Genomic DNA, 15,513 nt, shown 5'->3' on the forward strand with positions numbered 1-15,513 from the left:
GAGGGGTGAGGCAGTTTGACAGAAAGAATGGATGCTGAAGTTCTGAGTACCACTGTGCAACTGTAGTTGGCACCAGCTAACTGCAACCATCAAGCAGTGCCTTGAAAGGATCTCGCTGTTCTCTATACAAAGACATCACAGGCCCTTGAGAGCAAGCACATAAAGAGAATGCTCGTGTGATGGTTACACCCTGTGTCCATGTGCTACACTCACATGCGGCATCCTGTAGGCAGGTATGGTCACCGTGTGTGGTAAAAACAGGTTACAAACAAAATGGGCTCTTTTGTTGTATTGTAGGATCTGAGTCACAAAGCATTCACACTGAATTCCAGGATCTCTAACTTAGTATAATATTTTATAATAACCTTTACCGTTCCAAGCCTATTATACGATTCATTACAAGGAAGTGGGAATCCTGATTTTTATAATGTTGTTGTAAGGAACACGGATTTGTTACAGTACCCAGCACATGATTGACCCTCAGGGAATATAATGTGCTATTGTTCTACATTGTTATTTCACCAGCCAGTGAGGATTAAACTGGTTAGGGGACACCATCAATGCTGTTGATCACAGTTAGCTCTTAAATCCAGGTTAGCCCTGCAAATCCCATTGCTTCATCTCTAAAGGGAAGAGAAGTCAGTGCATTATCAGGAACTAAAAGCCATCCCAGAAGGGGAGTGGGGATAATGGATCCCTAACATAGCGTCCAAAACCAGCCTGAGAAGATAGCACGCATTCAGAATCAGAGGTTATGGGAGGGTGTGAGGAAAAGGTGTGGGAGCAAAGAAGTCAAGGAGGAGGCACAGGAGGAGATTGGGGATAAGAAAGAAGAGAAAGGGTGTAAAAAGAGAAAGAATTAGAAAAAGGGGAAGAGGACCAGGAAGGTGAAGGACAAGGGTAGAAGGAGATGAAAAGAAAAGGTGAAGGAGGAGACAATGAGGTGAGGGAGAGGGGAAACGCCCAACGGAGGCTGTGACCTCAAGCCTGAATCTGCTGCAACAGAATATATATAACCTGATGTTATGCGGCATACTGTCATTAACCCTTGGGGTCCTGTGACCTTCAAGGACCATGATTTACTTAGACTGTGGTCTACATAATAGACCAAAAATTAAAATAAGAGGGAAACTATTTCTGTGTCATTTATCATGTGTACCTCTAACCAGCTGAGACATTAGAGGCCTCTACTGGGAATCACCAGACGTCACAGGGATACAACTGTCCCTATTGGCTGAAGTGCCACAGGAGACACATCCTACTTAAATAAATGGAAATACTAGGGAAAACTCAACTTCCGAATCCTGGTTTTTGAAGGAAAGAAATGAATTTCCAGAGATGCCTTGCCCAGCACCATTATCCATGGAGCCATGCTCATGCCTTCTTCAGCCAGGCAGCCATGCTCATATATGTACTTTTAAAACCTGGCTGCGCTGTAAACTGTTAAGGAACAGCAAAATTGTACTGCAAGAAACAATCTCAGCTTGATTTCTATTAAAAAATTTGTTTTTCTTTGTTGCTGTTTTGTTTTGCTTTACTTCAAAAACAATCTTATTGAAAGAATTTTCTCACCCTGAGGTGATGCTTCAAATTGTACTTTCTTCATAAAAGTTGGTGGGGAACAGTAAGAAGTAGGAGTGCGGCCCTGTCACACTGATCACACATGCAGTTTGTGTTCCACGAAGTAACCCCAGGCTGGATTTGGGGAGGTGCGTTCAGGAGTTAGAGGAGCAGATGCAGAGAAAGAAGTCCTCTGAAGTCCATGGAAACAACATTTTTTCCTTTTGTTTTTGATCTGAAAGTTTTTTTTCTCATTTGATATTTTGTCCTTATTTTCAACCTACAAGCCACTACCACAAGGCCTTGTGATAAGACTGGATTAGAAGCTCTATAAATGATCCAAAACCACAGTCCTGGCTTCTTGATGTTTTAAATTAAAGATGAATTTTGCTACAGTCTTGTGGAACATTTTTGATCCTGGTCACTACTTGTCATTGAAAAAGCCTGGCTTCCTTTGGCAGACAGCTTTAAAACATAGATGAAATGGGTAACATTACATTTCTTGATGAAGATAAACACAATTATCAGTTTGGGCATTTTAACACTATAAATACCAGACTCATAGGGATTCATCATGAAAATTAATTAGTGTGAATCTACCTCTAGGATGGCTATTTACTCCACACAGGAGCTTGTTTCTTCAGGTTTCACAGAAACTTTTCTGTTGAATTGCTTCAACTTTCCTAGGAAAGACCTGACATCTTGGGATATGTTTGTTTCGCTGAAGAGAATGAAACGGTTTCAATGCCCAAAAGTAAGCATACATCTCATCTTAAACACAGGGCAAATTCTTACAAATACACATATGCATTCATACCACAGTTTATATTTTAAAATAAAGTTCAAGTAACATGTAGAATATAATCTTATTTTCCAGATGAGGTGGTTCATTTATGTATACAGCCAACATTAAGGAGACAGAGGAAGATGCTACAGATTTATGTATTGTACTAATAATATAAGATCTGAGAGAAGCTATGCACACTGGGTGGCAGGAAACAAATGGCATTTATATTTTATGATTAGCTTGTTTTCCTTCAGTATGTATTTATTATAGTATATTAAAATGCTTTTGATGGTTGTCAATTCTCTCTAAGTGGGGATTCAGGTAGGAAGTCCATCCTCTGGTAAGTGTCTCCACATTCAGGAGGGTATGTTAAAGACAAACTGGGGTAGGTCTGAATTTGGGTCAGTCATTGGTTAGACATTCCCTCAATCTCTGCTCTGTCTTTATCCCTGCACATCTTGTAGGCAGGATAAATTTTAGGTAGAAGTTTTTGTGGGTGTGTTGCTGTTCCCCTTCCTCTACTGGGAGTCTTATCTAGTTACAGGGTGTCCTCTTCAGTCTCTATGACCTATGATGCAAGGAATCTCAGCTAGAGCCACGCCATAGCCTCCCAGAAGCCAACCCTGTCTTAGGTTTGTGGCTTGTCACAGCGATGCCCCTGCCCACAATTTCTCTTCTCTCTGCAGGGCCTCTGTCCACTTACTCCTGCTCTCCCCAGGGAGATTCCCACCCTCATTTCTCTCTGCACTCACTCTTACCTTGTTCCCTCATTCAACCTCTTCCATTTGTATTCTATTTTCCCTTTTGAGTGAGATTTAAGAATTTTTCCTTGGATCTTTTTTGTTACTTTTCCTCTTTCGGTCTGTGAATTATAATATGGTTACCCTATACTATATGGCTAAAATCCACTTATAAGTGAGTACATACCATGTGTGTCTTTCTGAGTCTGGGTTACCTCATTCAGGATGATCTTTTCTAGTTCCATCCATTTGCCTACAAATTTCATGATTTCCTTGTTTTTAATAGCTGAAATTGGTCTAAAATTCTCTTTTTTTTGCGGGGGGGGGGGTGTCTTTGTATGATTTAGGTATCAAGGTAATTGTGGCCTCACAGAAGTTTTTTTTTTAATGGGACACTTTTTTAATGACTGCTTCTATTTCCTTATGGCTTGTAAGACTATTTGATTTGTTTACCTGATCTTGATTTAAGTTTGGTAACTGAAATCTACCAAGAATATTTTCCATTTCATTTAGATTTTCCAATTTTGTGGAGTACAGGTTTTTGAAGTAAAACCTAAGAATTCTTTGAATTTTTAAAACTTTTGTGAGGAATAAGACTTTATTGTATATATGTGTAATAATATAACCGCATATATAAAAAATAAAAATATATTTAATAAAAAAGGAAAACTGGCAACAAACACATATTTTTTCTGATGTGAAAATGGGAGGCATCATTTAAAATATTGAAAAAATTTCTGCTATTTAGTCATTAAATTCTTCAACAACAACAACAGGCTAACAATAAAAAAAGACACAATTACATGTATATGTACAAGGAATGTATAGTACATTTTCACTATTTTCATGTAATACCTAAGAAAATTAAAATGTTCCTTTTAAAATGGCAAGCTTTAGAAGCCGCTGAGAGTTTTGGGTAACTATTCAGGTAGTAAACTACCTCTTTCATCTTCTCATTTGGAAAGCTACTAACCTGCACTCCCTCTATACTCAGGTAATCAATTTCATTCCTTCTCAAGTCTCTGATGGAGTTGAAGACCAGATAGTTTAGTTTTACAATTAAGCTTAGTTGTTTAGGGGTTAAGATGTTCTTAGGTCCAGATAGATGTTTTAAGCTGATAATGATGAGATATGATAGATACTGATTTACATTCAGAATTTTAGACATATGAAGATAGGAAAGATGTTTTCTTCAAGGCTGCTGAATACAAATAGCCAAAACACTAAGAATGTAACATTTATATAATTCCTGATTGTTTTATGATTCTTCTTGCTATAGGTAGTTTATTGTATATATGTGTATTAATATAAATGTATATATAAAAATTAATTTAAAAAAGAAGGCACAGAGATCAAGTGTATCAGCAGCATTCCTCCATAGTCTCTTCTTCAGTTCCTGCCTTGGATTTTAGTCCTGAATTTACTCAGTGATGGACCATTGCAAGGGATGTGTGAACCAAATAAACCCTTTGCCACTCCAAGTTGCTTTTTGTCATGATGTGTGTTACTGCAATAAAAAGCAAGTAGCGTCAGAAGTGGGGAAAGCAGGAGAGGGTACTGGGGTGTGGGGGTGGATGCTCATCAAATACTTGCATAAAAATGTCTACTGTGTGACCGCATGTAATACACTTTCTTAAATCTAAAAGCTCTATTTATATATTTGAGGTCATTTTCTTATGTTTCAGATGGGTTAGAGTTTCCAGGGTTTGAATCGATCATCCTGAGTGAGGTAATCCAGACCCAGAAAGACACACGTGGTATGTATATACTCACTTATAAGTGGATATTAGCCCAACATAGATGTCCTCTGAGAGACTCCACCCAGGGGAGATCAGAACAGATACTGGGACTCTCTGCTGGACTCTGGGTGGAGTGCTGAAAGTGGTAAAGAAGAATAGGGGGATGGAAGGACCCAGAGGGCTAAGGAGCCCCACAAGAAGACCATCAAGGCCAGCGGATCTGGTCACAGGGAGCCTGCACAAACTGTTGTACCAACCAAGGACTATGTATTTACTGAACCTAGACGCCCTGTTCAGATCTAGCCAATAGATAGCTCATTCTTCATGGTTGTGGGGAGAGTGGGGACTGCCTCCAACATGATCTCTGGTGCCCCTGATTTGATCACTTCCCTTGGGAAGGGGAAGCAGGCTATCCAGATGAGACCTGCTAGGCTGTGGTCATATGATGGGAGAGTAGGTCCCCTTCTGTCAGAGGTCTAGGGCAGGGGAATAGGGCAGAAGAGTAAGAGACGGTGGGAACATGAAGATAGAAGCCAGGGGATAACATCTGGATGTAATCTGTAGAAACTATAATAAATTAAAATAAACAAAACAAAATCTTAAATATGCATCTCTTTCTTCTCAAAAACAAACAAAAACCATTTATCTCTATTAGTGGTAATCTTACACAAATTTCTTTGGCCACTATTTATTCTTCCTAATTTTAAACAGAGTCTGTTTACAGTTGCAAATATAGGTTTGTTGTTTGTTTTCAGGCTACACCTGCAAGCACTATTTCAGACCCTGGGTTCATCTGCGGTTACTGCTGAATATAATTTCACCTGAGTTCTCTGAACTCAGCTCTTGCCATGGGCCCCCTTCTCTCTGTTCTTTGTCTTTGGCAGTTTTAAGAATTAGTATGTTGAATCTCTGTGTGTATTTTCTTAGTCTTTGTCTGTTCAAAACAAGCCATGATATCCTCAACTTCACAAAATTCTTCACTTCTACTCCCTCAAATGTTATGTTTATGAGTCTAATTTTTATTATATCTGTGTCTTCCACAAAATTATTTGTCTACAGGCTTACAACCTTTTTCCATTTAACTATATTTTATGTATATACTGACTGTGGGAAAATAACTAGGAGTTTATAAAGGTAGCACTATTTTGTCAGAGAGAAAATTAGATTTTTCAAGGTGGGATTCATTAAATGTATTTAAAATATGAAGTGTCCAAATGCTAGTTAAAATGGATCAATTCACTGGTGTTACAAGAAGTTCAACTGTAAAATGAAATACATTTAGAGTAAAATCTTACAGTGCGTGGAGAGGCAGAAGCAGTGTCATAGGTTTGATGAATTGCATTCATGAGGAACAGGTTAGTCATGGTGAGTCATACTTTTGGACTTCAGTGCTCTAAAGGAATTCATCCCATAAAATAACAGGAAATAACCATGCAGCATAATGAGCATTGTGAAGTGTGATGCTGGCATCCTTTGGCTTATTGAGTGGTAGGAAAGCTTATTAAATAAAAGGTTGCATGCTGGCTCTGCTGTTTTTAATACTGATGAAAATGCACACTGATAGTTTGATGGTAGTTAATTCATAAGATCCAGGATTAATGTTATAAAAGGGTCACAAATTAGAGCCAAAAAATAAGAGACTCATTCATGGTCACTAATAAATCGCTCTGTGAGGACTTGGCTCCCCTTACAGGTGATGATGTCACACAATGATGAAGGAACAGCCAAGCGGCCAACAGAATGAGAGTGCTGGCTGACGTCCTGGCCGTCACGTCACTCTTGGCCAGGACTGCAGACAGAAAATGAGAAAATGTATTCTGACTCAAGGTTCACCTAGTAACACCTTTCTTAATGGTAGATATAGGCAACACTTGAGCCCGTAAAACATGTATGTACTAGTATGACTGGGTAATATGGCAAAGGGTTATAGCTCCAGTTCAACAGAGGCAGAGGCAGGAGAATCAGGAGTTCAAAGACTGCCTCGGCTTCTAACGAGCACGAGTTTACATGAGAACCTGTCTCCAAAGCACGCTAATAAATAAAAAGGCAGAGGATAAGAAGGCACAAGAGCTGGAAGGTAGATGATGCTAGGCAACCACATTAGCAAATATGAAAATATTCAATCCCAGGTGTGCAAGTCTTCCAGGTTCCTTTGTGCCCTATGATGTCAGCCTACACTCTCCGATGGATCTGATCAAGCTGGTGGCCTAATCGTGGGATTTGGTAAAGATATCGCCACAAGTACTTAAAATTTGTTCTGCACGGGGAGTGGGTAGAATGAGATTTAAAAGCCTGCGTGACAGAAGGACAGATATTGACAGCAGCTGAAGCTAAAGGGACCCAGAGGCTAGAGGTGGAACGTGGGTGCCAAGAGACCATCTGGACAGAGGGCTGTGTCCTGTATTCTGATAGAACGGTGACTACACAGCTGCCCTAACTCTTCCAGCTTTGGATGTTTAAATGAGTGTGTTTCATGGCGGGCAAATTGTACATTCTAAAAGAAATTAAGTGACAGCAGTTTTGGAAGATGGTGCTACAGGTGCAAGTGAGCATAGGTGTACCAAGTCTTTGTATTACTTACCAGGAATTATATGTTCATCTGAAGTTAATTCAAAAAGAAAGATTTTTTTAAACATCCCACAATCCATGCACCAGCAATAGCGAGTGTTAACAAAATAAAAGACATCATTGAAAAACTTGCTTCTCCTTGCCAGGTACCTGATGATTAATGTAAGTTCAATGCCATGCGAAATCCTGACTCCTACTTTGAAATACTTAATTCTACGTGAAAGCTAATGGGTAGTATCTAATATTTTGAAATTTTTTTTGCCTCAGATCAATCTCCAAACAGGCCAAGCACATTAATCATATACAGCTTTCGTCTTCCTTGGAAAAGCACATCACAAGCTCTCTAAAAGTGTTCTCTATTGATAAAATATGCCATTATTTCTATTGTATATATCATATATTAAAGTAAGGAACTTAAATTGCCAATATAATATCTAAAACATGTAAGGGTTCCTCAGAAATATTAAGGCTAGGCAGGGAGCCTCCCCAAAGCCATGTTCTACCAGTTACAAAGTATAATGGAATAACAGAGAAAAAAATAAGTACAGATTTAATTCATTTGATGGCAAGCCCAGTCTTTAGCATTAAGTCAAGTGGATTTTCATTCCTAATTTCTGGTTTTGTTTTTTTGTTTGTTTGTTTTTTAAGCATACAAGGTAGCATTGGCAGCCATAGACCTCCAATTCACTGTACTCTGAATAATAAGCCTTATAGTCTGTCAGTCTATCAGTTCATTTTCCATAGGTCTCCAAAGCACAAGATGGTTCACTTCCTTGAAGTCACCCAGATACAAGGCTATAGGTGATAGAGAACATGGTCATAAAACAAGACCAAGGAATTTCTTTAAATGGGGTAACTGCTACCCTGACTCAACTGGTTATTACAGAAGACAAATACAGTAGCAACTATCTCATGTATTAAGTCAAATACAATTAATGAAAGTTTTATCTGAAAAGAATTTCAAAACTGTATAAACACTGTTCCCACCCTTGGACCACAATTTGTCTCTATGAACAAGAGAAGAAAGGTGTGGGCGGAGGCCGTGCAAGGCAGCTCCTGAAATTCTGCATCTCCCCTCTCTCACCAGCTCATCTCCTTTCACGTCGGCTAAACACACTTTCTCACAGAAAAGAAAAATGCTACGAACTGGCATGCTCTCAAGGATTACATTTTCACTTATTCACAAAATGGTAATAATTTGCAAAAGCCCCTTGTACTGAGCTAACCCTTAATGGTTAGCCTAACACTATGAACTGGAAATATTCCTCCGGGGACTTTGCTAGGCCTTTACAAAGAGCAGGTTGTCTCGAGGGAGATGAACGGCTTAAATCAAAAGATTTTTAAAAAGTAGAACATGAAATGTTTGTGGTTGGATGATTTGAAAACAACTCACTGGTTTATTGATATTTCTCCTTCAGCTGCTTTTGGCTGGCAAACTTTTCTAAGCAAATTATTTAAGCAGCATTTTTAAGTTTATAACTCAACTCAAAATTACGAAAATAGGACGACAAAGAGAAAACTTACAGAGGTCTACTTTTTCATGTTTTCCAAAGATGCTGTCTAAATGAGAAGCACTAAAATATAATGTCATCCTAAATTATAGCTGATTGAGTCATCAGATTTGAACCAAGCAGGCACCACCTGGGTCCATGTCCATCGATCGCAACCTGACTCCAAAGCTACCATGTGAGCAATTAGAAGGAATAAAATGCAACAGGACATAAGAAGAAGAGGAGATGGAAGAGAAGGGGACTGAGACAGACTTCTTCATCTAACTCCAGGCAGGGCAAGTATGCAATGTCACATTATTAGGAAGTCTCCACAACACGAGAAAGAACATGTGAGGGTCAGGCTCAGCTTGTGGGTACCAGCTAGGTTCAGTCCAATGCACCCTGTTAAATTCATCCAAAGAAATTTAAAAATGTGTGTGTGTGTGTGTATGTGTATGTTGTGTGCATGTGCACATGTGTTGATGACTTAATAAAGAGTAAGTTGATCAATCTAATTTAGTTAATTTTGGAAACAATATTGTAAGCCATATATATAAACTTATTAAAAATTAATCTTCTTAGCAGGGTGCAATGGCTCACACCTATAATCCCAGCACTCATGGAGACAGAGCAGGCAGATCTCTGTGAATTCAAGGCCAACCTGGTCTAAAAAGTGAATCCACAACAGCCAAGGCTGTACAGACAATCCCTGTCTCAAAAAACAAAAACAAAAACAAAAACAAAACAAAACAAAACAAAAAAAAACCCCATACTTTTTTATTGACAAATTGGACTGTGCAGGAATGTAATACCAAGCAATCAAGATACCAAAGCAAGCAGATCATGAGTTCAAATTCTATCTGGGATACAGGACAATTTTCTAGCCAGTCAGAGCCATCTATAAAGATCCTCTATAAAGAGGACATGAACATTTTAGAGCGCATCATGGCCACTGAGGCTGCACATATTGGAGCAATTTAGATTGGATTAAGTCTCTCAGAGGACAGAAAGGCATCTTGCCAAAACCTTGAAAGATGATCATATTCTTCTTCTTCTTCTTCTTCTTCTTCTTCTTCTTCTTCTTCTTCTTCTTCTTCTTCTTCTTCTTCTTCTTCTTCTTTTCTTCTTCGTGTGTGTATGTGTGTGTGTGTGTGTGTGTGTGTGTGTGTGTGTGTGTGTGTGTGCTCTGTGTAGCTTTGGCTGTCCTGGACTCACTTTGTAGACCATCTGACCTCAAACTCACAGAAAGATGAGTTATTTAAAAATAAGGTGTTCCCAAATACCGAGAACTATACTGAATACAAATATGAGCACACACTGCCATAGACAAACAAAACAAAAATGGTGCAATGGTAATGACATTCAGTAGACACATGAAAAGTGACCTAAATCTTGGTTTTAACCAAGCATGTGCACCTCATAATCAAATAGTTTTTTATTCTGTCAAATCAACAAAATGTTTAAAGAATGCAATCTTGTATATGTCCTTAATAAAGCTGAAATTTGCATATGATTTTATACAGCAATTGGATATTTGCAAATATTACAGTTTTAAACACTGTAAATTATACTACAACTCCACTTCTATCATTTGCATTACATAAACTTGGTATTATACATTAGCTTACCCTGACTCTTCCATCCGTGTATCTCACAGACTCACAGGCCTGGGGCGTGCCTGTCCCTGGTAGACCTAAATCAACAATGTCTAAACGTTCTCCAGGCCTATGTGATTCTGTTTATATTCACATTCATTTCTGTCCACATGTGTTGTGTGTGTGGAAGCCCTCGGGCTCTGGACAAAATCTCTCTTTTCCAAGAGCATCTCTCTTTGGCCTGCAATGCATCAAATAAACCAAGCCAACTGTCCAGTGAGCCCTAGGACTCCACCAGTCTCTGCTTTCCTAGCATTGTAATTACAAGTGTACACTGCCGTGCCCAGCTTTTCACATGAATGTTGTGGGTACAATTCAAATCCTCATGGTTTAAACCCATCTCCACTCTCAGGTGCTGGGATTACACATGTGTACTATGCCCTTATGTTACAGGTACTTCCAAGCAAATATTTTTCAGAGAAGGAAATTTAAGCTTTAATTGTCTTGTGTCAGTCTATCAAGACAATGTAGATGTTATTTTAGTTAACATACAATGTTGATAAACCAAGATAGAGACAGAAGGGAAAGGAAAAAACCTTAACCTTTAATTTCAGATACAGTTTCTCTGATGTTAGTTTTAAACACACAACTTTCAACTTTGCCAATAGCTATATTTCTCTACAATAATGTATTTTTAAAAACTGATATTTTAATTTCTTATCCATTTAAGTATATTCTCAAGCTGGACCACAATTAAGTTTCTATTCACTTATATTTACCCTTTCTTTTTTTCTCTTTAGATTTAACAAAATTTACCCTACTTACAAGAAATGCAGGGATAAAGATGGAGCAGAGATTGAGGGAATGGCCAACTAATGACTGCTCCAACAGATCCACAGCACAGAGGAGAGCCAACCCCTGACACTATTAATGATAATTTGCTATGCTTGCAGACAGGAGAAGCCCCACCTATCAGTGGACTGCAACAGAGGCTGAGACCCACAGCTAAATACTAGTCATAGCACAGAGATTCTTGAGGAAGAGTAGGAGGAAGGATAGAAGGACCTGGAGGGTACAAGAACTCCACAAGATCAACAGAGTCAACTAGCATGAGCCCATGTGGGTTTACGGAGATTGAAGCACCAACCAAAGACCAAGCACAGACTAAACCTAGGGCCCTAAAACATATGTAACTGATGGACAGCTTGGTCTTCATGTGGGTCCTGTACCAAGTGGAGCGGGGGTCATCTCTAACATGAACTCTGTTGCCTGCTTGGCTGTCTTGTCTGGCCTCAGTGATAAGACAGGATGTGCAGAGTTGGTGGGGGAGGGGTGCAGGAAAGGGGGAAGAAGGTGGATCCAGGAGAAGAAGGAGGGGAGGGTCCATTCAGGATGTAAATTGAATTTTTAAAAAGTAATAAAAAAAAGATGAAAAAAATCCTGATATTTAAAGTATTTATCCATGTAAATACATTCTGAAGCTTAACCAAAATGAATATTTACCCTTCCCGTTTCCTTTTAGATTTATGTAATAGAGTAACACACCTGAGGCCCTTCAGTGAAGCTGTGTGGAGAGCAGAGGCATCGATAAGGCCGCGTGGTCCTGTCACAGGTCTCAGCATGTCCATGGCATTGGCATCTGTGAACGTGAGTGGCCCACATATCTCAGAAACAAGTCAGTGGCAACACATTCAGAAGCCTGTGCACATACACACCACACACACATAAGAAAGGCAAGCTTGGTTTCTTTGATTGTGTTGATCCAACCTTGAGGATTTGTAAAGGTAATTGGAAAGACACCATGGAAAGGGGAGCGAGACAGTGACAGTGACTCTCTCCAACCATGTGAAATTTGTCACAGGAAGGCATTTGCTGAAATCATTCAAGCAATACTTATGAAGAAATTATAAATTTCAAGTTCTTTTTCTTTACCTCAAAATGAGATGGAAAATATTAAGTTATTTGCTAGCATTTCTTTTTATTATTATGTTACGTGACACATACATGTAAATTTTTGGGTCTTCTTTTAGGTCTCATTAAAGCTTTGAGATATAACACTTTTGAGAACAATTCATTTCAAGGGTACTCTATCTGGACTTTACCACACTAGACAGTAGGCTGCCTAGATTTGAAGCTGGGTTTTCACTGTGAGTCACGTACTTAACTGTGATAGTAAATTTATCAATAATTGAGGGCACAATACAGCTTTCTTCTGATGACAGGTGTCTGTGGAACTTGGAAATATGAATTCAAGAAGATCAAGTATCACACTTACAAACTATCCTGCACTATAACTAAAAAGAAGAAATTGTGTTTCTTCTTTTTAATTTAAAAATATTTTTAAATTATATTTTTAAACTATGTAAAATATATGATAAATTCTGTCTACGTCATGTTTATAGTGTCATACCTTAAAAAAAAAACCAATCTAAGTATTAAGCTTACTCAACCACTAAGCTACAGGCATTCCTAACCTTCAGGATGCTGGGCTTTCGTATGGATCATCTCCTGAAAATTCATTGATAAAAAGGCTACATAAAATGCAGGGAAGTCACTAGATGAAAATCTCCCTGTGAAACTGTAGAAGAACCTTTATTTTATAATATAAAGCATAGAGAATCTGGCTTGCTCCGAGATCTCAACTACTACATTTTTTTTTTACTATGTACAACAAACACCTAACTTGAAAGACAATTCACAGTTAAAGTGAAACGGCATTCAGACTGTGGGAACGAACACTACCTCCCGCTGATGGTGATCTCATCCACTGAGTAGTATTTGTGTCTCAGGTCCGCAGTGCGCCCAGCTGGATGGTGCCACCCACGGAAGTGCAGCCTTATTTGAGTGGCTTTCATGAAGTCTTGAAGCACTGAGCTCTTGTAAAAGTCATTGTACCCAGGACGGTGCTTCTGCTCAGGTGTCAGGAGGTCAAAAGTGACAGTACCATGGGAAGCCAAGGTAACACTGTCAAGGAAAGATTTTAAAAATCTATTCATAGTTTTGCTCAAATAGAAATCACAAGCTTGGTTTATTTCGATACAGCATCAGTCAGCCCTCAAGTTCTTCAGCCTGGCTAAATAAGCTGAACACTGTATGAGACAATAGCAGTGGATTGTAACCTGAACACACACCCCCACCCCTTACAGGAACTATAAATAGCTTAAAACTCATCTAACTTCCATAAAGCCAGTGGTGGAGAGAGATCTCTTCCAGCCTAGGCAGCTGGTTGGCTATGGGTTAGTACTAAGGCACCAGTTTATTAAGATTAATTGATTTTAGGATGCTCATACTCAGGAAACTGAAGGCAGTTGACAGAATCGGGGTTTTCCAAATCTCCGTTGTTTTTCATTCCCCAAACACTGCAATTTCTAGCAAAATACTGCCAGTCCTCCCAGGGAGAGCCGTCTGTCTTCTTCCTCTGGATCCTTATTGCCATCGGCCATGGGCTGGAGAACTGAAGGATGACTCGGAACACCTAGGGGTAGACATGCCTGTTGTTGTCATGGGTGGTTACGTTGAAAATATTGGTTAGAAGCCAAAACACTGGGACTCCACACTTGAATATAAAGGCTCACATCTAGAAACTCCTGACCTACAGTAATGGCAACACATTCTATAATTATGTATCTCTTCCTATCCACAATGATTTTGTAAATTACAGTGAATCCATTATGTTTTTTTAAAGATATGAGCAAAGAAAATGACTCCCATTAAGCACATATGAATAAGTACCTGCTCTATTAATGTATGGTCTTAATAAAAGAAGGTCCAAATATTTCACAAATTCCATTTTTAATATCAATCTCGAAACATTGGAAGTCAAATTTAGATACTGTGATTTCATTCATCACAACTCTAGTTTTCACTACATAAAAGGTTGAATTGTACATCCAAGTGACTATGTCCAAGAAGTAACTAGAGGGGCCTGTGAACTTGACCTTCCTAAAAATAGCCACTGCAAATCTAATAAAGCTAAAGATCTTAAAGTGAGATCATTCCATTTAAAGAGAAAATGAAGGGGAAATTAACACCCTCTGAGAAACATAGAAGGAGGATCTGTGCAAATGAGGCAGAACCTGGAGTCACAGGTTCATGAATTAACAGATGTTACTGGAAGCCAAGAGGCAAGCAAGGCTCTTTCCTGCCAGGGCTTCCGGAGGTGGGACATCCATGCCAGCACCCTGAGTGCACCTGTTTAGTCTTCAGGACTGTGAGAGAGCACATGTCTTTTTCTTGAGAACATGAACATGGTAGCCATCCATTCACAATGGCTAAAGAATGCCCCCTCACCCACCCCTGCCCTGATTACCTGGTACTGCCCGTTTTCCAGGTCAACAGAAATAATCACGCCTTGGTTGAGCTGCGTAGTGTTTGTAAACACATGGGAAATCCAGGAGGTAGCAACGTCCTCATCATTGATGAAGGAGAGAGGGTGGGCTTGAGGATTCAGCCGTGACACTCGATGAGGCGGCCTGTCTTCTGCGCCATTTGGAATGCAGTACTGCTGAGCAGAGGGGAGGACACGGGGGTGGCTGCCCGGGCAGCGGCAATGTGGCTGGGTATGCAAGTGAGGGAGCTCTCCAGAAAAGAGCTCCAGAATCTCCCTGAAATGGCCCAGAGGAGACAGTAAGGACACAAAACCCCATGGGGACAGAACCCCTAAGAACTGGTATCACTCCTTTGGTGTCTAGAAGACTAGCCATTTAGCTTTAATAATTTTTTAATGGAATATAAAGTAAAACTCATTTTGGACAAATAAATATACTTGGTGTCCTAAAGGTCTGTGGTGGTTAGTGCTAACTGTCATTACCTCAGAGGCAAGGCTCTAAGTGTCGCTGTGAGGGGGTTGTCTGGATTGAGGTTATCCTCTGAGGACATGTATGAGGGGTTATATAGGTTACACTAACTTATGTAGGAAGAGCCACCCTAACTGTGGTCAGGATGATGCCCTTGGAAGATATCCTGGATTATATGAAACAGAGGAAAACAAACTGTTCTTGCAAGAAAGCACCCCCCTCCCCCCCCACACACTGC

General features: G+C 39.5%; 1 protein-coding gene across 1 annotated transcript in view; it reads right to left on the bottom strand.

Annotated features, from left to right (window-relative positions):
- Positions 1-15,513, bottom strand: part of USH2A (usherin) — a 683,333-nt gene that overhangs the window by 586,794 nt on the left and 81,026 nt on the right. The window contains exons 6-9 of the mRNA XM_084773188.1: positions 14,789-15,083; positions 13,770-13,954; positions 13,222-13,443; positions 12,025-12,118 (exon numbers count right to left, since the gene is read on the bottom strand). Coding sequence (XP_084629314.1) covers positions 12,025-12,118; positions 13,222-13,443; positions 13,770-13,954; positions 14,789-15,083 — 796 coding nt within the window. The remainder of the gene's footprint in view (positions 1-12,024; positions 12,119-13,221; positions 13,444-13,769; positions 13,955-14,788; positions 15,084-15,513) is intronic.

This window comes from Acomys minous (genome assembly GCF_964271855.1).
Source record: "Acomys minous genome assembly, chromosome: 1".
Taxonomy (NCBI): Eukaryota; Metazoa; Chordata; class Mammalia; order Rodentia; family Muridae; genus Acomys; species Acomys minous.